General features: G+C 38.9%; 2 protein-coding genes across 2 annotated transcripts; both read left to right on the top strand.

Annotated features, from left to right (window-relative positions):
* The first annotated feature begins 1,412 nt into the window (after positions 1-1,412).
* On the top strand, positions 1,413-9,627 carry LOC130735180 (purple acid phosphatase 17-like). The gene is made up of 7 exons (XM_057587269.1): positions 1,413-1,532; positions 1,689-1,845; positions 2,359-2,466; positions 2,556-2,680; positions 8,879-9,007; positions 9,272-9,339; positions 9,411-9,627. The coding sequence occupies exons 2-7, from the start codon at positions 1,689-1,691 to the stop codon at positions 9,625-9,627; spliced, it is 804 nt and encodes a 267-aa protein (XP_057443252.1). The 5' UTR covers positions 1,413-1,532.
* A 7,745-nt stretch (positions 9,628-17,372) lies between these two features.
* On the top strand, positions 17,373-21,019 carry LOC130735215 (uncharacterized). Its single transcript, XM_057587290.1, has 4 exons — positions 17,373-17,446; positions 19,028-19,175; positions 19,259-19,800; positions 20,518-21,019. The coding sequence occupies exons 1-4, from the start codon at positions 17,373-17,375 to the stop codon at positions 21,017-21,019; spliced, it is 1,266 nt and encodes a 421-aa protein (XP_057443273.1).
* Positions 21,020-22,991: the final 1,972 nt, after the last annotated feature.

Raw genomic sequence — 22,991 nt, 5'->3', positions numbered from 1 at the left:
TTTAAGTTTTTCTCAATACTTTTTATTCTTTTATTGTTTTTTTTAAATGTATTTTTTATGTAAGAAAAACATTTAGAAGGTTAAAATTGGCATTATTGAAAAATTAACCTTTTCCACACTTTTCTCTCCAGTTATGGATGGAAAATTGCAGCGCGGGACCCACGACATATGTTTTCCCGTCTCATCTTTTCTTTCCTTCTTTCATTTCAAACAATACCGAAGTCTTGCATGGTGCAAGAGGGAAAATGACCTGTTATAACAGGTTAAATTTACTTGTTAAAAGAAAATTTAAAAAATAGATATAGTAATAATACAAAAATACCCTCTCTTATCTCTGCTCTTCACTCCATAACCCTCTACTCCGGCAAGCTCTCCTCTGCCGCATTTCGTTACTCTCTGGCGATCTCTCCTCCACCGTGTTTCGTTTCTTCTCACACATAGGAGGTTGAGGAGAACTTGCAAGCGAGGGGTTTGGAGCACGAGTTGAATGAGAATGAGAAGGTGAATGGCGACGGAGATAGTGAATTCCAACGGTTTCCTTGCCATTGGTGAATCAAATCTGTTTCAAGACCTTTGAAAAATAAGTAAAATATAAAATTAGAACGTCAGGAGGAAGAAAAGGTTTGGAAAACTGTTTGAACAATGTGAAAACAGATAGATTGGGCTTTGTGGCCTTGTATTTTGTCTATTTGAAAATAGGTTTGTTCTTCAGAACAAATCAATCTCGTGAAAGATATGTTTGTTCATCATATTTTTGAGGTTGAAGGGTTCAGTGAACTTTTTGTTTTTCGTAAAATTTGGAAACAAATCCGGTTTCTATTGATTTGGAAACAAGATCTGGTAGCCGGAGGCGGTGGTTACCGGGACTGGTACAACGGTGGAAGACTGGCCGGAAGCAGTTACGAGAAACATGATGCATATGGTAACAACTACCTCAACCCACTACTAGAAACGTGAAGACAAAGAGCTTTTCTAAAGTTTTAGTTATGTTATTCTAAAGATAGATCACAATGCATTAACTTTTCTATATATGTTTAACTTTCACATGAGCCTATTTGTTAGTGTGAGAGGGTTTCTCTACACAGGATTGGGGACACACAATGACAAAACTAATACCATTAATAATTTTTCCTCTAAAACCCATGCGACCTTAACCAATAGATTACATTCCACAAATAGTGATCACTTCCTTGAAAGTTGGACTCATCAATCCAAAAGAATATTATGTTGGACATTTAATTCTTCGCACTATCTCTCCATGGACATTTTAAATCAGAAATTCCTTTAAATCACCCCTCACCATATTTCATTGGTAAATTTTGCGCAAAACCATAGTTTGTTAGTTAGTCATGGCATCCTCATCGCCTCCCCTTCTTATAGCAGCAATTTTATGTATATATTTCGTGCTGCCCGTTTTTGCAGAATTTCAGAGGTTCCACCATGGACCAATACTTGATGGATCCCTTAGCTTTCTGGTCATTGGAGATTGGGGTAGACAAGGGTTGTATAATCAATCCTTGGTTGCAACTCAGGTTCATGATTTTGTTTTTTTGCCACAAATTTAAAATATGCATGGAATTAAACACAATTTGCTATAGCTATTTTTATATCATTGCAGCTTCTTCATTAAATTCAAACGTATTTGATGGCTAACCTCAAACATTGATATTGATCACTCTACATAACAGATGGGAAAGATAGGAGAGAAACTAGACATAGACTTTGTTGTATCCACTGGAGACAATTTCTACGATAATGGATTAAGAGATGTAAATGATCCCTCATTTTTGGAGTCATTTTCAAATATTTACACGGCTAAGAGCCTCCAAAAGCAATGGTACTCCGGTAAGTCCAAAATCACTTGAATGCTAAGAAAATTTTCTACAACTTTTTCTAAAGTCAAAATCAGTTATAATAACAAGCTTATGCATTTCAAAAAAAAAAAAAAAACTAGCTTATGAGATTCAAAATTAATTTTAAGAAATAAAAGTTAACTTAAATATATTATGAATTAAATATTTTCACATGCTCACACATGCGCGGACACACAACCAATGTTGTTAAAATCACCTAGTTCAACTGTGGTTGAAACAAGGTTGAATTGGTTATAGATAAATATATAATTTTAATATATTAAATAACATGAAATGATAATTTTATAAATATTATAAGATGAAAAATAATAAATTTAGTTTTTAACCTTAACTATGATATATAAGTTTTTTTTAAGCTAACTATGATATAGTATAAGTTAGTTAATAGGTTTATGTAACCTAATAAAAAAAGGAAATAAAAATGGAAACCATATGCATCATGTTTCTCGTAACTCTTTTAATTTAAAACCATATCTTTTTGTAGTCTTGGGAAACCATGACTATAGAGGTGATGTCCTAGCACAATTAAGCCCTACCCTAAGGAAAATTGACAAAAGATGGTTCTGCCAACGAACATTCACCCTTAGTACAGGTAACATGATGCTCTTTAATCATCATTAGTTGTTGTGAAAGAAATCATATTTAACTAAAGTTTTCTTTACTCCCAATACTTATCCCTAGGCATTGCGGATTTTTTCTTCATAGACACAACCCCATTTATGGACGATTATTACACCTTGTCGGAACATACTTATGATTGGCGAGGTGTGTCTCCAAGGAAAGGTTACCTCAAATACCATCTCAAGGTACCAAATACTCCTATGTATAACTCACAATTACCTCATTTTCTACGATTTAGAAAAATAGTTACCACCAATAGGAAACCTTGGTGCAACCAAATTAAAAGAAAAAATAGTTAATAGCAATAAGTTAGTAATATTTTTATATTAACTCTCTTAAATTACCATTATTTAACAACTTACCCATTTAATTATTTTCTCGCTTTTTCTAGTATCTTTCTAATTATTTCTCATGATTTTCTCTCACAAAATTAATAATTTTTCAAAATTTCACTTGCTCTACCTCTTTTATATTTTTTATGTACATCGGAAAAATAAATTACAATTATCTATGGTTAATCTCTAGACCTTCCTTCTTTAATTAAATATTAGGGTAAATTTAGAAAAAAAAAAATTAAATTCTAGAAGAGAGATCCATTAACTCAAGGAGTAAGTTTTTTAACCGACTCCGAATCTTGACCCTCAATTTTATTAAAAAGTAAAAACCAACAGGTGAGATTAAAACTTAAAAAGTATCATGTGACTTGTCTCCATGTTTTATCCTTTCCTCGCTCCCTAATTTTCACAATCTTTCTTTTTGCAAGCCAAATTGATTCTGTGTGTCTTACTGTTCTTCTTTCTCTGAGCATCAGATGAAAGGATTGTTAGCGTAGGCATCCCGTGGAATTACTCAGAGTTACAATAAATCACAACGAAGTAATAGACAACAAGAACAATTAAGAGACAAGAACGTTTGTTAACGCAGTTCGGCCAATTGAGCCTACCTCTGCAGCTATAGAGTAGCTATAGCTCCTTTCATTCAATGTGTTATGAAGTACTTACATTAGGGTTATGGACTTTATCTATTTGTAGGACACTACTAACTCTAGTATTACAAGATAAGATAATCTAAACATCTTATCTAAACTCATAAGATAAGATAGAATCTTATCTAAACCCATTAAATAAGATAGAGTCTTATTTAAACCTATAAGATAAGATAGAGTCTTATCTAAACCTATAAGATCAGATAGAATCCCTCTAACCCCATATCACAATCCCCTCTAATCAAATTCAAATAACTGATAAGATAATAAGTCAATCCCAACAATCTCCACCTTGACGAATTCTCGAATCCTCGTGAAGATCAATTGCTCAACTCCTGAATCTTGATTTTCGGGATTGTGCTCTCCATCTTCTTAACACTGTGAAACATGCAACAAATCCAAGCAATGCTTAAATTTGTCACTGGTGACGGGCTTGGTCAACATGTCAGCTGCATTCTCGGAAGTATGAACCTTCTCAAGTCGTATTTGCCCAGATGCAAGCAACTCCCTGATCTTGTGAAACCTCACATCAATATGCTTCGTTCTGGCATGATACACCTGATTGTTTGCCAAGAAAATGGCACTTTGACTATCACAATGCAACCTAACTCCACCTTGCACAACACCCAGCTCCTTCACTAGCCCTGTAAGCCACAATGCCTCCTTTGCTTCCTCCGCTACAGCCATATACTCAGCTTCAGTTGTAGACATGGCCATTATGGATTGAACTGATGACTTCCAGCAAATTGGTCCACCCGCTAGAGTATAGACATACCCTGTTGTAGACCTTCTATTGTCAACATCACCTGCATAGTCGGAATCAACATATCCTACAACTCTTGGATCAACTTGTTCAGCATTGAACATCAAACCACGATCCGGTGTACCCTTCAAGTACCTGAGTATCCACTTGACTGCTTCCCAATGACGCTTCCCTGGTTTAGACATAAACTTGCAAACTTGGCTCACAGCTTGTGCCAAATCTGGTCTAGTGCACACCATAGCATACATCAGGCAACCAACTGCACTGGCATAGGGAATCTTCAACATTTCTTCAACTTCCTCAACTATCTTTGGACACTGTTCCTCCGAGAGCCTAAAGTGATTCGCCAATGGAGTACTCACAACCTTTGCCTTGCTCATGTCGAATCTGGCTAACACCCTTCAACATAGCTTTTCTGAGAAAGCCACAATTTTCTAGCTCCTCTATCTCTGTGAATTTCCATCCCAAGAATCTTCTAAGCAACTCCTAAGTCTTTCATGTCAAACTCCCTACCCAACTTGGTCTTCAAATCATTCACATCACGTAAATGACTAGCAACAATTAGCATATCATCGACATACACTAACTAGAAAATAATAGAACCATCATCAAGGCTTTTCACGTAGACACAACAATCATACTCACACCTCTTGTAGCCAATCCTCAGCATATATGAATCAAAACGCTTGTACCATTGCCTTGGTGACTGTTTCAAACCATACAAAGACCTCTTCAATCTACACACCAAGCCCTCCTGACCGAAAATAACAAAACCTTCAGGCTGCTGCATATAGAGTTGTTCGTCTAGATTACCATGGAGCAGCGCCGTTTTCACATCCATCTGTTCTAAATGCATGTCCCGGAGTGCTACCAAGGCCAAAACTGCCCTGATTGAAGTGTGTCTGACAACTGGACTGAAAATCTCATCATAATCAATCCCCTTTCGCTGTGAATACCCTTTTGCAACCAAACGAGCCTTGAACTTTTCCCCTTCATTTTCTTGTACTGGTGGTTTCCTCTTGTACACCCACTTGCATCCAATGGCTCTCTTCCCTTTAGGAAGCTGAACTAGATCCCAAGTATGATTCTTCTTCAAGGACTCCATCTCCTCCACCATAGCACCCATCCACTTTTCCTTCGCCGGGCTAGACATAGCCTCACGGAAAGTAGACGGATCTCCAGAACTAGTAAGAATTGCATAAGTTGCCATCTCTTCAAACCCATATCTGGCTGGAGGTTTTATCTGACGGGGTTCTCTATCACGCACAAGACTATACTCATGTGCTTCACCTGAATCAACTGGTTCTCCTTCAGTTTCAGTATCAGAACCTGAACTGGATTGCTCTTCGTGTACTACCTGCACTGGACTCTCTGTTAATGGCTTAACTGCAACCTGAATCTTCCCAGCAGTGGAAGTTTCAGCATCTGAAGTAGACTCATTTTCTGAATCCACCTTCTTCAACATAGACTGCTCATCAAATACAACATCTCTGCTATGAACTGCCTTCTTCAAAGCTGCAACCCACAACCTGAACCCCTTCACCCCCTTGGTGTAGCCAAGAAAAATACACTTCTTGGATTTGAGATCCAATTTGGATCGCTCATCACTGGAAACATGCATATAAGCTGGACACTCAAAAATTCTCAAATTTTCTAAATTAATGGGTTCACCTGTCCACACCTCCTCAGCAACCTTTTTATCCAATGAAGCTCTTGGAGATCTGTTGAATAAATAGCAAGCCATGCTCATTGCCTCAGCCCAAAAACCTTTATAAAGTCCTGCGTGAAATCGAAGACACCTTGCCTTCTCCGTGAGAGATCGATTCATCCTCTCAGCAACACCATTCTGCTGTGGTGTTTTCTTGACTGAATAATGCCTCTGAACACCATGTTCTTCACAAAACCTCTTGAACTTTGCATTTGTGTATTCTGTTCCGTTGTCTAACCGCAGATACTTGATTTTCCTCCCTGTCTGATTTTCCACCTCAGTCTTCCACAATCTGAACTTCTCAAAGACTTCAGATTTATGCTTAATGAAATACACCCAGACTTTTCGAGAAAAATCATCAATAAAAGTTACAAAATATCGGGATCCACCAATAGAGACCTCTTTACTAGGCCCCCACACATCTAAATGAACATAATCAAGGATCCCCTTCGTAACATGCTTCCCGGTCTTAAAACGAACACGACACTGTTTGCCCAACACGCAAAACTCGCAGAAGTCCAATTTGCAACTACGAACACCCTTCAAAAGATTCCTCTCATGAAGTGTCGTCATCCCTTTCTCACTAGGATGACCCAGACGCATATGCCAAAGCCTTGTTGCATCATTGTCAGTCTCAACTGATGCAACATCACCTACAACGGTGCTCCCCAACAAGCGGTAAATATTCCCTGCAGTTCGCTTTCCAATCATCACTGTCATTGCACCTTTAGTGACTTTTAAGATGTCATTCCCTCCTTCACACCATAATGAATACCCATTCGCGTGAAGAGTCCCCAAGGAAATCAGATTCTTACTCAATTCTGGAACATATCTCACGTTATTCAGCACCCGCGAGCCACCATGATCCATAGCAACTTTGATTTGTCTGATGCCTTTGATGTCACAAGGTTTGTCATCACCCAAATACACAAGTCCAAAATTGCACGTCTGAAACGAACTAAACCACTCCCGGTGCGGAGTCATGTGATAAGAACACCCAGAATCAAGAATCCAAGTCTCTGTGCCCTTCGCAGTCGATACTAAAAGCAAATCTGCTTCACTGCCGGAATCATCAGTCTGAACGACGTTATCGGAATTAGGGCACTCATTCTTCCAATGGCCCACCTGCTTGTAGTTAAAACACTCTGTGCTCTTCCTCTGCTTTGATTTGCTACGCTTCTTCTTTTCGGCGTTCTTCTCAGTAGACTTACTTTTCTTCCTTCCGCGATCTTGACCTCCATTAGCAAACAATCCATCACCTGAACTTCCTTCCCCTACATTGTTGGATCTCTCCGAGTGAGACTGCAATGTAGTAACGATGGATTCAAGGCTGATAGAGTCCTTCCCGTAAGTAAGAGTAGTCACCATATGATCATAGGAATGCGGTAACGAACACAACAAGATAACTGCTTGCGCCTCATCGGTGATCTCCACCTCCAACCTGGCATAATCACCAATTATGCCACTGAATTGATTGAGATGGTTCTCCAAATTGGCTCCCTCCTGCATCTTCAGACTATACAGCTTTTGCTGAGCAAACAATTTGCTCATCATGGTCTTGGACTGATATTTGGCCTCCAATTTAGTCCAAACCTCCTGCGGAGTTTTAAGGTCCTAGATTTGGACGACGATCTCGTCTGTAACACACAAACGAATCACTCCCGCAGCCTTTGCCTTCAACTCCTTCCAATCGATCTCTTCCATTCCCCTCGGTATCTCATCGCGGAATGCCTTCTGCAATCCCTGTGCCGCCAACAAATCCCCGACGCGAAGTTTCCACAATCCGTAGTTGCCTTTCCCATTGAATTTTTCAACATCGAATTTGGTTACTCCCGACGCCATTGTAGTCTTCTGATACCAATTGTTAGCGTAGGCACCCCGTGGAATTGCTCAGAGTTACAATAGATCACAACGAAGTAATAGACAACAAGAACGATTAAGAGACAAGAACGTTTGTTAACGCAGTTCGGCCAATTGAGCCTACCTCGCTATAGAGTAGCTATAGCTCATTTCATTCAATGTGTTATGAAGTACATACATTAGGGTTATGGACTTTATCTATTTATAGGACACTACTAACTCTAGTATTACAAGATAAGATAATCTAAACATCTTATCTAAACCCATAAGATAAGATAGAATCTTATCTAAACCCATTAAATAGGATATAGTCTTATTTAAACCTATAAGATAAGATAGAATCTTATCTAAACCTATAAGATAAGATAGAATCCCTCTAACCCCATATCACAATCCCCTCTAATCAAATTCGAATAACTGATAAGATAATGAGTCAATCCCAACACGTTAATTCATGAGTGCACACATTTGAAAGTATTAATTGATGGTGGAAAACAATGCTTTTGTTTTATATGAAGGGGATGTCAAATCACAAACTAATAATTATAGCATTTTCCTATGACATTTTTGGTAATTTCAAGAGTTAATACGGAGAGTGCTGTGATTTGGGATGAAAAACTTTGTAATACGGAGAGTGCTTCAATTTGGCTTACAGGTCCTTCCACGTAAACTTGGGATGGAAAACTTTGTAATATAATCAAATAATCAAAAGGTTGCGCTATGTACGAAGACTACTGAGAGTCGTGCTGTTTTGCCTTTAGTATTCATCTCTTCAGAGTTCAGATCTTATTCAGCTGTTCTGTACTGTGTGTTGTTTTCTTACAAACTGAGTAAACATGGGAATGATAGTGTCATGTGAGAGATAATAGGGTTTTAATCCCAGTCGTTGTTTTTTAGTAAAAAATTGAGGGTCAAGATTTGGAGTCAATTAAAAAACTTACTCCTTGAGTCAATGGATCCCTTCTCATCTTAAGGAAAACAAATCATGAAAAGTAACTTATAAATATCAACAGAGTATATCAGTGTCTCATTACTTCATTAAGATTTTGCAACATTTTGTCGACTAGGAACTTGAAGAAGCATTGAAGAAATCAACTGCAAGATGGAAAATTGTTGTGGGTCACCATGCAATAAGAAGTATTAGCCATCATGGTGATAGTCGAGAGCTTGTAAATCATCTCATGCCAATACTAAAGGTATATAAACTTTCCAATATGAGCAATATTTTTAGTGAATCTCTCATATAAAAATGAAAATGTTCAATCACCTTTAGATATATATAGGAGGCTGCACTGTAGGAAAAAATATCCTATTTATCACTGTAAGAAATAAATAATGAAAATAACTTATGTTTGAGATTTACCTCGATAATAATCATGTCATGTCATGAATTTTCATTTACATTTTTTCTTTATAGAATCTTTGCTTATGATGCTAATGATATTTCAATGAATATCCAGACCAATAATGTTGATATCTACTTGAATGGGCATGACCACTGCCTCCAACATATACGTAGTATAGACAGGTATTTTATTAAAAATCCATACTATGAAACAGTTCTTATTTATATCAATTAACAATGGAACCAAAATACAGTCCACTTCTCTACGTAACAAGTGGGGCTGGCTCAAAGGCATGGAGGGGTGATATTAAAGATAGCAACTCTGATACTGTGAAATTCTTCCACGACGGTCAAGGTTTCATGTCTGTTGAAATGACAGAACTTAAAGCAAAATTTGCCTTTTACAATGTCTTTGGTGAGAAAATACACCATTGGAAAGTGACAAAGACGTCATTGCATCCTTCTACATGAAGTGTATAGTTGATGCACAACAACATTGTACATAATTTTATGTAGTCCTATTTGTACATAACACTTTTGTTGTTACCTATTTCACAGTAAATTAAACAATATATATAACCATGTTTACAATATTTTATTATTAATTAGGCTCAATTGCGCTATTAATTAGTCTCTTATCTATTGTGTTTGTGTCTTTTGAATGCCTTATTTTCCAATTTCACAAATATAGTCCTACAATTTTAGAAAACTCTTCAATTAGGTTTTTTCGTCAAGATTATGTATCATTTTTTTTTTGTCATTGATGTGCGGAATGGTGTTACTGATCCACCTAATAAGACGGAGTATTCGAGTACAAGCTGTGTATGGGCGATTTCTTATCATCTTTTTAGTATCCAACAAATAATGGATGAATTCGCATAAGGATAAATTCACGAAGGGATGGATAGATAACTAATGTGATACATATTAGAAACACGACAACTAACAAGCTATTTTATTTTATGTACTTTTTATGTTTGGTTTTTATTTTTATATACTGGTGTGTTTTTCTTCACATGTTACTTGGATTAAAGATGCACATGCAAAACTAAATATGTTGAGTAGTAATAACATACAAAGAAAATGTCATCTTTCACGAAAGTATAACCATTGTGGATCACAAGTTCAATGTCGGGTTTTATGTGTGAAGTTGTGAGGATATGTTGTAATTGTAAAATTGTATACGATCTATGTGATCTATCATGTCAAATCAATGAGAACAAATTACTTTAGAGCGGAAGCGTACTTGAATCCACAAAAGAGGCAAAAAGATTGAAGAAGGATTGATCTTCCAAATCAATAAGCGTGTTGTCAAAGAAGTCCTTTAGGTTTCTATCTATTTTCTCTGATAAGTCCACGTCCCATAATGTAGAAGGTTAAACACCTTAATTTTAAGAATTTGTAAAGATTAACATATATGGAGTTCTGTTGTTCCTTTGTTATGTTGTCTGCATTTTAGCTAAGTTAAGTTTTTTGCCAACATGTCGGACCCGATGTCACAACATCTTGCCTGTGACATCTGGCCCTGCAAAACCTGCAATAAGTTGGCTAGGTTTTCTGTGAAGCTTCGTTCTGATTACTTGGTGATCAAGATAGGGTATTTCTGGAAGCTTCTGTGCGCCGTTCAAGGATTATATTATTATGTAATCAAATCGGTTTCAAAGATTTGATTTGAAGATTTGTTGGAGTTTTATTTCTGGAATAGGAAACTTTATATTGAAGATTCTTCTGCAGATTTGTTTCCTACTAACTCCTTGAGTGTTGTGTGGACCTTTGCTCGTCCAAGCCCATCGAAGACAAGGCCTGGATGACTGCTATATATGAAGAACGAAACCTAGTGTTAGGTAGAGAGCTTCTGTTGAGTAAAACTAGGGTTTACTCTTGACTGTGTTCACACTTGTTGTTCTCTCAGCTTATTCATGTATTGATTCTTTTGCTGAGAGTTGTTTTTTTGTTGTTTGATCATGAGATCTGTCTTTGCTCGTGTTGTGAGCTATTGAATCACTGTGGCAGTGATTGAGAGAAAGTGAGAGAGGCTCTCATACTTAGGGGGAGGACTAAGTATTAATCACTTGTAGAGATAGGTAGAAAAGGCTAGGAACTGGGGCAGTTCTGTTAAGACCTTTTGTGTACAATTTCTCTTACTAGTGGATTATCTTTCTCTTGGGTGAAAACCCTCCAGACGTAGGTGATTTTGCACCGAACTGGGTTAACAATCCTGTGTGTCTTGTCTCAGTTTATGTTTTTTTTTATTGCATATGCAATTAACTGTTTTGTATCATGTTGTACAAGATGTCTTAGACATCTGGTATAATATCTGTCCGCGTGTGCCAGAATTTCAATTGGCATAAGAGCAGACACCCTGTTCTGTTTAGGTGAGCTCCAGGGATTTACTATTCTGCTATCATGGACAACGGCAAGGATGTGGTTTCAATTCACAGACCACCTATGCTTGATGGGACAAATTATGACTACTGGAAGGCTCGCATGGTTGCATTTCTCAGATCTATTGATGATGGAAAAGTTTACAAGTCAGTGCTTAAAGGGTGGACTCATCCAGTACAAACTAAAGAAGGAACGTCTACTATTGAACTCAAATCTGAAGTGAACTGGAGCAAGACAGAAGATGAAGAAGCTGCTGCAAACTCTAAGGCTCTTAATGCTATTTTCAATGGTGTGGACAAAAACATGTTCAGGCTGATTCATACTTGCACTATTGCTAAGGATGCTTGGGAGATTCTCAAGGTTGCTCATGAAGGCACAACCAGAGTTCGCTTGTCAAGACTTCAATTGCTAACTACACAGTTTGAAAATCTCAAGATGAAGGAGGAAGAAACAATCTCTGAGTTTCACATGCGTGTACGTGATATTGCTAATGCTTCTTTTGCTCTAGGAGAACCTATGTCAGATGAGAAGCTTGTCAGAAAAATTCTCAGGTCATTGCCCAACAAATTTGATATGAAAGTTACTGCCATAGATGAGGCACAGGATATCAGCAGCATCAAAGTGGATGAACTTATTGGATCATTACAAACTTTTGAAATGTCTCTGAATGATAGGCCAGAGAAAAAGAACAAAAGCATTGCTTTTGTGTCTAATATGGATGAAGATCAAAGTGACAAAGATGCAGACGAAAATTTGTCAGAAGCCATAGCCTTGCTTGGTAGGAAGTTCAACAGGGTCATGAGAAAATTTGACAGAAGATCCAGACCAAATGTCTCAGACAAACGGTCTGACATCATCAAGAACTCAGGGAATGCACTGAAAGACAAGGAAGAAGTCAAATCTAACAAAGCAAAACGAGTACAATGTCATGAGTGTGAAGGGTATGGCCACATTAGATCTGAATGTGCCACTTTTCTAAAGAAGCAAGGAAAAGGAATGGTGGCTACCTGGTCTGATGATGATTCAGAAGATGAAGGTGAAAATCTTGTAATGGGACTAACGGTGAAGTATAACTCAGAGATAGATTCCAGTAATAAGAATGTCTCAAAAGAAGAACTAGCTGAAAACTATGAGATCTTACTGAAAAAGTGGCATGAAGCTTGTGACTATGGTAAGAAGATAAATAGTACTGTGGAGAAACTACGTAAAGAAAAGCAAGATCTTCTCAGTATCAATGATAATCTTCAAGAGAAGGTGTCTGTTCTGAAATCCAGAATTGAAGGTATGATCAAATTTGTACGTATGTTAAATAATGGTACTAATATGTTTGATTTGATGCTAGAATCAGGAAAGACTACCAAAGACCTGAAAGGGTTAGGGTATGAGAATGATTCCACAACTAATGATTTCAAAAGGACAACTCATCAGTTTGTACCTGCTGAGAGGAAATCTGAATTTCACATGTCAAACCAAATGTCTCAACAAGGGGTCAGACATGTGTATCCACAAACATCTCATGTTCAGAAGAAAGGAAATTCAGGATGGAAATGTAATCACTGTGGAAAACATGGTCACATCAGATCACATTGTTATAGGCTACATGGATATACAGAGGCTAAGACATCTCAGTCTGGAAGTCACAAATCAAAGAAGAAAGAATGGAGGCCTAAAAGCAATTTGAATGCATTTGTTGGCTCTACCTCTGCAGAAGTCTCATTGAAAGAAGATTGGTACTTTGACAGTGGATGTTCCAGACATATGACAGATATAGAAGAATATTTTGCTAATTTAAAACCACTTGCTGCAGGAGATGTAACTTTTGGTGGTGGAGTCAAAGGAAAAATCATAGGATCTGGAAAACTTGACAGTAGAACTTCACCTGAACTTAATGAAGTATTACTTGTAGAAGGTTTGATTGCAAACTTAATCAGTATAAGCCAAATTTGTGATTTGGAGCTGAATGTGACCTTTAGCAAGTATGGATGTCAAGTAACAAATGCAACAGATAGAGTTGTGATGAAAGGTGTGAGAACAAAGGATGATTGCTACAAGTGGTGTCCTCATTTCAAACACATGCCACCAGGATATTTGACTAGCAAGGCTGAAGATGCAAAATTTGGGAAGCTCATGAAAAAGATCATTTCCAGAGAAGCAAACAGGCAAAAGAGAAGAGTGGACTCAGAAAAAGGGGAAGAGGATACAAGAGCTGTACAAAGTAGTGAAAACAAGATGGTTTCAGCTGATAAAGATCCAGTTGTTACAAGCATTATGACAACCTGTGAATCAGATGAGGAGAGTAAGACTAGAGGGACTCAGATGGAAGATTCCTTCATCAGAATGCTGCAATTTCTTGAAAAGTCTAAAGAAAATTGTGCAAATAAATGTCTCATGTCAAAAAGCTCCAAGAAAACCCTTCCAGAAGGTGACCTGACACAAGAAACACTGAGTCTTGTCCAGTTAAATGCGATCAATGATTCTTCCAAGGAAGCTCACAAGTGGCAAAGGGGTTCTGATGAATTAATTCAAGATCCAAGAACTGTGTGTAGAAGAATTAACAAGGTACTGATCAAGGGATACAATAGAACTGATATAATCTCACTTGTCATGACAATCACAGGGAGGTTGATCTTTTCCCAGATATTTAATGAAAAGAGTGTAGAAACATGGTTGTCAGACCATATGTCAGAACATGGTATGAAACATATGAAGAACTCTTTGATTGTGACTCCAAGTAAAGGTGTCAGTATCTTGAACAAGGATGATCATCTGGAAAATACTACACAGAAAAGAACATCATTGCTATCTCAGGAAGAATTGATCAAGGGAAATAGCTGTCAAGATTTGTGTAGCAGCAAGATTGAAATACTAGGTTCAAGCAGATCAGAGGGTACACTAAAATCTGAGACTTATGGAGTGTTGAAAAAGAGTTATCTTGTTAAAGCTTCTGAAGAATGGTTGGTGTGGAAAAAGAGTGATAGATCATGGTCTAGTAAATGGCAAAAATGGACTTCTGGGTTAAATACTGAGAAGAATTACATTGTTCTTGAACTTGGGAAAATCATGGGTTGGAGAAAGAATTATATGTCAAAACACGATGTTAGGTCCAATGTTAAAACATTGTGTCATGACTATCTGAAGAGGTTCATCTTTTTTAATGATCTGCATCATCATGACAGAAGCAAGCACACAAATAACTGCTATGTTGAAAGGTTAGTTGAAAAAGAGATCGTTGTGAAACGTGTGGAAAATAGCCTTTTATTGTCAGATATTTGTGCTAAAATTATGGCCAAGTTAGAAAAGTTAAAAAGGAAGTTAGGGATTTGGGTATTAACTGACTTATTGCAGTTAATGACACATGTCACGGGCAACGGCTATATTGTTCATTATATAACTGCCCATGATCGCATGCTGGAAGCCACAAACTGGTTTGTGCATTTGCTCAAGAAATCTGACTATTCTCTTTGCAAACCTCGTAACGGTTATTTTTCATTCTTCCTCCAATTCACGTGCACCATGACTCAAGATTCTGGAAAGAAGACCATCACCAGTCTCAAACCTATCAAGAACTCGCATGGAGTCAAATTTCTTGGTTAAAGACTGCTACCTCTACTCCCTCCAGGGTTACTCGTTCCGCTGCAAAAACTGTTTCTCCAGAATCATCTGGACCTGCTAAGAGGACAAGGAGCATGAGGATCAAGCATGTTGTCAAGCGAGGTAAAGCATCAAGTGTTCAGGATATCTCAGAGGATTCCATTCCTGATTCACCTGCTGATGATAACCAAGAAAGGGATGCTGTCGATACTGAAGCAGAGCAAGTTATACACAATATCCTGGAGACACTTGCTGATGTTGCAACTGCACAGGATGTCGTGCTAAATGTTGAATCACAGGTTGATCATGATTCTGAACCAAACTCTGAAGCAAACCCTAGTGAATTTGATGTAGAGAAGGAAGATAACACCAATGTTGCTGCTCAGGAATCTTCAAGTGAGAAGACTCCCTCTGTTGAAATGTCTCATGAGAACATCCAGGAGGCTGTGTCAAGAAAGGGTAAGGAACCAGTGTTGGTTGCCTCTGAAGATGAGGTCTCTGATAATGAAGAAGTGTACACGAAGGCATCTGCTGGACAGAAGGCTACAGTGTCTGCCAGCAAGAAGGATGTAGAGAGGAGAAGCAAGAAGAAGGAAGATCCAATGCACAAGACACCCAAGACGTACAAAAGTTCTCAGGTACAAGTTCCTGAGAAGAAGAAAAAGAAAGAAAAGAAGATTGAACCCTCTCCAGGAATAAAAAGAAAGCATGTACCTGATTCTGATTCTGAGCCAGATGTCAGACAAGATGTTCCTGACATATCAACCACAGCCAGAAAAAGAATGAAAGGTAAGAGGATTCCTCAACATGTTCCTGATGCTCCTGTGGACAATGTGTCCTTTCATTTTCCAGACTCTGCTCAGAGATGGAAATATGTGGTTCAAAGGAGGCTTGTTGTTGAAAGGGAACTACATGAAGATGCCTTGGAACTCAAGGAAATCATGGAGGTTATCTCTGCTGCTGGTTTGATGAAGACTGTCAAGGATCTTGGCAGATGTTTTGACAAGCTTGTTAGGGAGTTCATTATAAACATCCCTGCTGATTGTGATGATGCTTCCAGTGCAGAGTACAGGAAGGTGTTTGTGAGGGGAAAGTGCATCAACTTCTCTTCTGAAGTGATCAATGAGTTTTTGGGCAGAAGCCCTGTTGCTGTGGCTCAGGGGGAGCCTGATTTGAATAGGGTTGCTACAACCCTGACTGGGAAGTTGGTCAGGAAGTGGCCTACGCTGTTCTCTACAAGATTGGTACTGCAAATTGGATGGCCACCAATCACTTGTCTGGTGTAACTCCACCTCTGGCCGGAATGCTTTATTTGGTTGGAACAGGAGGTGAGTTTGATTTTGGTAATCTGGTTTTTGAGCAGACCCTCAAGCATGCTGGATCATATGCTGTAAGGTTGCCTATCATGTTTCCTTGTCTCCTCTCAGAGATCATTGCACATCAACAACCTACTATTATGAGGGCTGATGAGTCTCAAGGTAAGAAGCCCCTGCTTCTCAAGTTTGATTACTGGTTGTTTGCTGGGACACATGTTCCAGACATTGTGCTCTCTGCAGCAAAGGGAACTGCCAGTGCCAGTGGCACTAAGGCAGTTGGTTCTAGCAAGGAAGACATCTTGGCTGAGTTGAAGGCGGTCTCCAAGTCTCTTGGTGACACTATTCAGGCTTGCAAGGTCAGAAAACTCAATGTTGATCAACTCATCAAGACTATGTCAGATGTTGCAACTGATGCTGCTGAGGAAGAAAGTGAAGAAGAGGAAGTTGAGGCTGTTGCTGGTGAAGAAGCAGATGCTGAGACTGAGGAGACTGTAGAGGAAGAAGAAGAGGAAGACAATGAAGATGAAGATGAAGAGGATGTCACTGGTTCTGAGAGTTCTGCAACTCAGAGCACATCTCTTTGATTTAGTTTTTTTCCTTTGGATGTATTTGAGCCCTGTGTGGCTATGTGTGCTTCTTATGTGCTCCTGGTCTGTATAATTCTTGAATATGGTGTTGCTGACTTCTGTGGATAGCTCTGGTAAGCACTTAGATGCTATTCTGTTATGCCTACCTTTGCCAAATTATGCTAATAAGGGGGAGTAATTAGTATTTGGTTATCTCTGGTATTTGGTAGCTGGTTCTTTATGGCTTTCTGCTATTGTGGTTTGGTAGCTTCTTGCTACTGTGCAGTTGCGTGTTCTATACAAACAACATCTTGTTGTTTGTGATAGTTGATTGTGTGCTGTTGTGCTAAACTCTGATATGGTATTTTGCTGCACTGAGAATGGTTCTGAGATGGAAATGTGCATAGCTAAGGCTACTAGCTATGTTGATGTGTAAGCTACCTTGTTTGTTGGATGCTCTTCTATGATGATTCAAGTGTTTTTCAAGTTCCAAGCTGTTGAAGAGTTTTTTATGGTAGTGAATTGTATTAGCTAAAATTTGACAAAGGGGGAGATTGTTGTTCCTTTGTTATGTTGTCTGCATTTTAGCTAAGTTAAGTTTTTGGCCAACATGTCGGACCCGATGTCACAACATCTTGCCTGTGACATCTGTCCCTGCAAAACCTGCAATAAGTTGGCTAGGTTTTCTGTGAAGCTTCGTTCTGATTACTTGGTGATCAAGATAGGGTATTTCTGGAAGCTTCTGTGTGCCGTTCAAGGATTGTATTATTATGTAATCAAATCGGTTTCAAAAATTTGATTTGAAGATTTGTTGGAGTTTTATTTCTGGAATAGGAAACTTTATATTGAAGATTCTTCTGCAGATTTGTTTCCTACTAACTCCTTGAGTGTTGTGTGGACCTTTGCTTGTCCAAGCCCATCGAAGACAAGGTCTGGATGACTGCTATATATGAAGAACGAAACCTAGTGTTAGGTAGAGAGCTTCTGTTGAGTAAAACTAGGGTTTACTCTTGACTGTGTTCACACTTGTTGTTCTCTCAGCTTATTCATGTATTGATTCTTTTGCTGAGAATTGTTTTTTTGTTGTTTGATCATGAGATCTTTCTTTGCTCGTGTTGTGAGCTATTGAATCACTGTGGCACTGATTGAGAGAAAGTGAGAGGGGCTCTCATACTTAGGGGGAGGACTAAGTATTAATCACTTGTAGAGATAGGTAGAAAAGGCTGGGAACTGGGGCAGTTCTGTTAAGACCTTTTGTGTACAATTTCTCTTAATAGTGAATTATCTTTCTCTTGGGTGAAAACCCTCCAGACGTAGGTGATTTTGCACCGAACTGGGTTAACAATCCTGTGTGTCTTGTCTCATTTTATGTTCTTTTTATTGCATATTCAATTAACTGTTTTGTATCATGTTGTACAAGATGTACAAGATGTCTTAGACATCTGGTAGAACATCTGTCCGCGTGTGCCAGAATTTCAAGTTCCAAGTGATGTTGTACATAATTTTATGTAGTCCTATTGAAGTGCTTGGTTTCTTCTAACCCCCCCCCCCCACTGCAAACTTCTAAACCCATCAACCTCTCCTCTTCTCCTACCGCTGGCCACCGCCACAGACGCCACCGTGTTCGTCGTCGCCGTCCGCCCACACTGCCGTCTCCGTCATCACTGTCCGCCCACACCGCTGTCTCCTCTCTGCTACTATTCGCCGTCGTCTGTAAAGGTAACTGCTGCATTTCCCGATTCAGATTTGTCGCGTCTTAAACGTGCGTTACAAACGCTCGTTACAAGTGCGTTTGTAACGCCCTTGTTGAGTGCGTTATAGACGCACTCGTTAAGAGCATCCCCAACGCAGTTTGTAACTGCGATGTGCCATTGATTTTTTTATTTTATTGTATTGACGCGCCATCAAACAGCGTCTACGTCGCACGTTTATAGTGTGATGTTGACGCATGTTCATAGTGTGATTATTTGCAGTTCAGAACCAGTAAATCGTTCGTGTATCTGTTTATTTCAGAATAAGTTTCCCTAAATCATATGAAGTGGATATGCTTGGAGAAAAGGTACCTGAAAAAAATGTGGAAGAAAGACAGTTAGCCAATGTAAATTTTAGCGATGATGTGCCAATTGCCATGGACTACACTGAGCAATTTACCACAGACACGGTATTTTCATATACCTTCACTCATGAGTATAGTTGAATTGTCCTGAATTTAGACATGATACCTATATGTCCGAATGTATGCAGGTTTTTGCTACTCGGGATGAGGTTATGGATTGGGTTAAAGGTGTAGGAAAGCAATTAAGCTTTGTGATCATTATAAGAAGGTCTGATTGCGGGAGCAAGGGTTGTGGGAGTAAAAGTAGACAATTGGCTATATTGGGGTGCGAGATGGGTGGCAAGTACAAACCGTACAAGCCTGAGTTGAAGCGGAAGGGGACAGGAACCAAGAAATGTGATTGTCCATTCAGGCTCAAGGCGAGACGCACATCAGAAGATGGTTTGTGGAGGTTGACTGTTGTACGTGGAGACCACAACCATAAGCCAGCTGAGAATCTGCATGGCCATGCCTATGTCGGTCGCCTTACAAGTGAAGAAAAGGAGATGGTGGGTAAAAGGGTTGACAACAAAGTTAAGCTAGGTAACATGCTGCTGGCATTGAAGAGTGCCAACCCTCAAAAACTGAATACCATACGACAAGTGTACAATGAGCGGATGGCACACATGAGGGCCAAGAGGGGAGCGTTGACAAAGATCCACCACTTGATGAGGTTGTTGGAGGAAGACAAGTACGCACACTAGTCTAGATTTGAAGATGGTTCCACTATGATCCGCTCCTTATTCTGAGCAAATCCAGTTTCCATCCAGCTGTTCAACCAATTTCCTACTGTTGTCTTGCTTGATAGCACGTACAAGACAAACAAGTATAGGATACCGCTCTTGGAGATGGTTTGTATGACTTCAGTTGGATTCACATACACCATCAGGTTTGGCTACATGTGGAATGAGCGTGAACCTGAAGTTACATGGGTGCTTCCAAAGCTGAGGGGGTTGATACTTAGAGAGGATGATATGCCTAAAGTCATCATTACTAACACAGATACTGCTTTGATGAACGCAGTTGAAGCAACATTTCCTACAACTACTCACTTGCTATGCTAATTCCATATTTCTAAGTGCGTGAAGGCAAAGTGCAAGCGTACTATCCAACCGAAGAAGATGTGGGATGATGTCGGGGACGCATGGAATAAAGTTATGTATTCTGAATTAGCAGAGGAGTTTAATGCTAGTATGCACTTCTTGCGTGCTCTATAACTGGGGAGAACTCTGAGTTCATGCAATACGTGAAGGATACTTGGTTGCCGGTTAAGCATAAGTTTTTGAAGTATGCTATTGACTGTTATATGCACATGGGTAACATAACTATAAACATGTACATTCTTATACACTGACATTTCATTTCCTATTGTTCATTAAGTACGTATTAATGTTATTCCTTTACACAGGGTGGAAGGTGCACATGCAAAACTCAAAGCGTGCATCAAAGATAGCAAAAGTGACTTGTGTGCGGCTTGGGCAGCTATACATAGGTGCACACTTCTCCAACATACAAAGATTAATGTTGCTTTTCAGGACAGTATATTCATCAGGGAGCATACATTCAAGGAGAAGTTGTATGACAACTTGCGTGGTCTAGTGTCAAGATATGCACTTATGTTGATCGCAAAGGAGAAAGCGCGTGTGGGAAAATGCGGCTGTACTATCAGAAGGACGCACGACCTCCCTTGTTCATGTCAGCTTGCGATCATGGCTTCTATTCCATTGATGATAGTGGACCAACATTGGAGGAGGCTTACAACAACAGCTGCACCTGATGAATCTCAACCTGTTATGGGATTGAGCATTACAACAGGGTTGGAGGTCATTGCGAAGATGTTTGAAGAGGCTAATGTTCCGAGGAAACAAGCTATCAAAGAGAGGCTTCAGGAGATTGCATACCCAGATTAGACTTCTTTGTATCCTCCTCCAAACAAGTTGCCAATAAAGGGCTGGCCTGGTGAACTTAAGAGTTCAACCAGACGTCTTCCTTCAAAGTGGGAGAATGTTGATAGAAGTAAAATCACTACAAGCTAGCAACTCAACTCTTCCTAACAGTAACGTGCCTAAAACCCGCTCAATAAAGCGGAAGAGCTTAACACCAAAACAATCTGCACCAAAGAAGAAAGGCAAGAGAATGGCTAGCAACTCACCTTTGCTCCCCCCACCGGCCCCTAAACCCAAAGTTTACTCAGCCAACTACATTCATGAAGTGCCTGAATTCCTCCGTCAACATGTAATTGACATTGTGAATGTTGACGATGATGAGAATTGTGGATATAGATGCATTGCTTCCTTGATGGGCAAGGGGGAAAATAACTGGCATGAAGTTCGACACGAAATGATAAGGGAGCTTACATCACGCAAGACAATTTACCTTGATTTGTAACCACAAACAAACATTACGATCAGGTACTGCAAGCCTTGCATTTTGCTCTGAGGGAGATTGCAACAATGGACAAGTGGTTAAGCATGCCTGATATGGGCCACATTGTTGCTACAATGTACCAGATTCTATTCGTGACCTTGTCAGCTAAGGGGTGCTCTACATACCTTCCTCTCACCGGTCCAGTGCCACATCTGTCGGAGCAACATATTGTATGTTTGGTCCTTGTCAACAACAACCATTGGGTGAAGGTACTTTTCATTATTATATTTAGTATACATTCACATTACATAACATTATAAAGTAATTAACAATATAAATCATCATTTAGTAGGCGCATATGTCAAGTGACTTTCCTTTGCCGGTGATTAATCCACAATGACGTTATCATTGTACCTGGATCGCATGGCCAGATTTTTGGAAAATATACCTGGACCGCAGAGCGATGAAATCATAGATCTCGCTGATGACTAGTTTATTTATGTTATAATGTTGTAATAGTGGAATTGCAAATTACAGTCGTTGTTGTAATGTAACAATGTAATATTATTATAATATTATAATAATGTAAGATTGCCATTATCTGTTTCATTTCCTGCAGCATTGTCATTATCTGTTTCTGTTTTGAGGTTGTGTGTGAGTTTCTATTTTAGTATCTATTTATGTCTGTTAAGTTTCTGTTAAATGTCGCGTATTGAAAGTGCGTCTCAACCGCACTTTGGACATGCGTGCCAGACGCAATCAGAAATTGCGATTAAACCTGATGGTATTAATTTATCGCACCTACTACGAGCGTTAACGACGCTTGTGCATGGTGCGTCTTCATCGCCCTTGAAAAAGTGTGATAACACGCTCTCCTAGAGTGCGTTCGAATGGGGTATTTTCGAGAATCTAGTATTTCCTTGGGTCTGAATAGATGGGGGGAGAGGTCTGGATAACAATTCTCATTTTTATATTGGGGAGATTCTAGAAATAACAAATTAAAAGATAAGATTCTACATATAATGCAAAAGAAACAGAACATGTAAGAAATCCTAGCTGCCTAGTATAAAGTGAATACATCCAACGGTTGTGCAAGACCCGCATGGTATTGCACCTTATTTTAACCAAACCTACTTTAACCCCAAACTCTATTTTAAAATAAAAGTATAAAAATATAAATCATATTACAATCAACCCACTTTGACCCAAACTCTATTATGCAAATCCACATTTACTCAAACTCTATTTTGCAAATTGAAATCCAAACACACATGTAGACCTTGCCATTAACTTCATCACGTCCTCAATTGAGACTCTGAAAATGAAATGGTATTTTGTAGGGGTGCACATGGGTTAGGTAAATCCAATGAACCCGTCCAATTTAATCTGATCCAATGGAAAAAAAATGCGGGTTGGTTTGGGTAAAAAGGCTCATCAAATGGATTTTATTACGATCAGATTAGCTTCAGATCGAATATCAATTTTAATAACAATTCACCCAATCCAACTTTAAAT

This window comes from Lotus japonicus, chromosome 2 (genome assembly GCF_012489685.1).
Source record: "Lotus japonicus ecotype B-129 chromosome 2, LjGifu_v1.2".
Classification (NCBI taxonomy): domain Eukaryota; kingdom Viridiplantae; phylum Streptophyta; class Magnoliopsida; order Fabales; family Fabaceae; genus Lotus; species Lotus japonicus.
Note: the sequence above shows the minus strand (reverse complement) of the source record. Positions and strands in the feature narration are given on the sequence as shown.

Excerpts from the sequence above, each read along its gene's own strand:
- LOC130735180 (XM_057587269.1), top strand. The coding sequence starts at position 1,689 with ATGGGAAAGATAGGAGAGAAACTAGACATAGACTTTGTTGTATCCACT. Across the intron at positions 1,846-2,358 it reads CCAAAAGCAATGGTACTCCG|TCTTGGGAAACCATGACTAT; the intron begins GTAAGTCCAAAA and ends ATCTTTTTGTAG. Across the intron at positions 2,467-2,555 it reads AACATTCACCCTTAGTACAG|GCATTGCGGATTTTTTCTTC; the intron begins GTAACATGATGC and ends ACTTATCCCTAG.
- LOC130735215 (XM_057587290.1), top strand. The coding sequence starts at position 17,373 with ATGGTATTTTGCTGCACTGAGAATGGTTCTGAGATGGAAATGTGCATA. Across the intron at positions 17,447-19,027 it reads GCTACTAGCTATGTTGATGT|AATAAGTTTCCCTAAATCAT; the intron begins GTAAGCTACCTT and ends TGTTTATTTCAG. Across the intron at positions 19,801-20,517 it reads AGGTTGTTGGAGGAAGACAA|GGTGGAAGGTGCACATGCAA; the intron begins GTACGCACACTA and ends TCCTTTACACAG.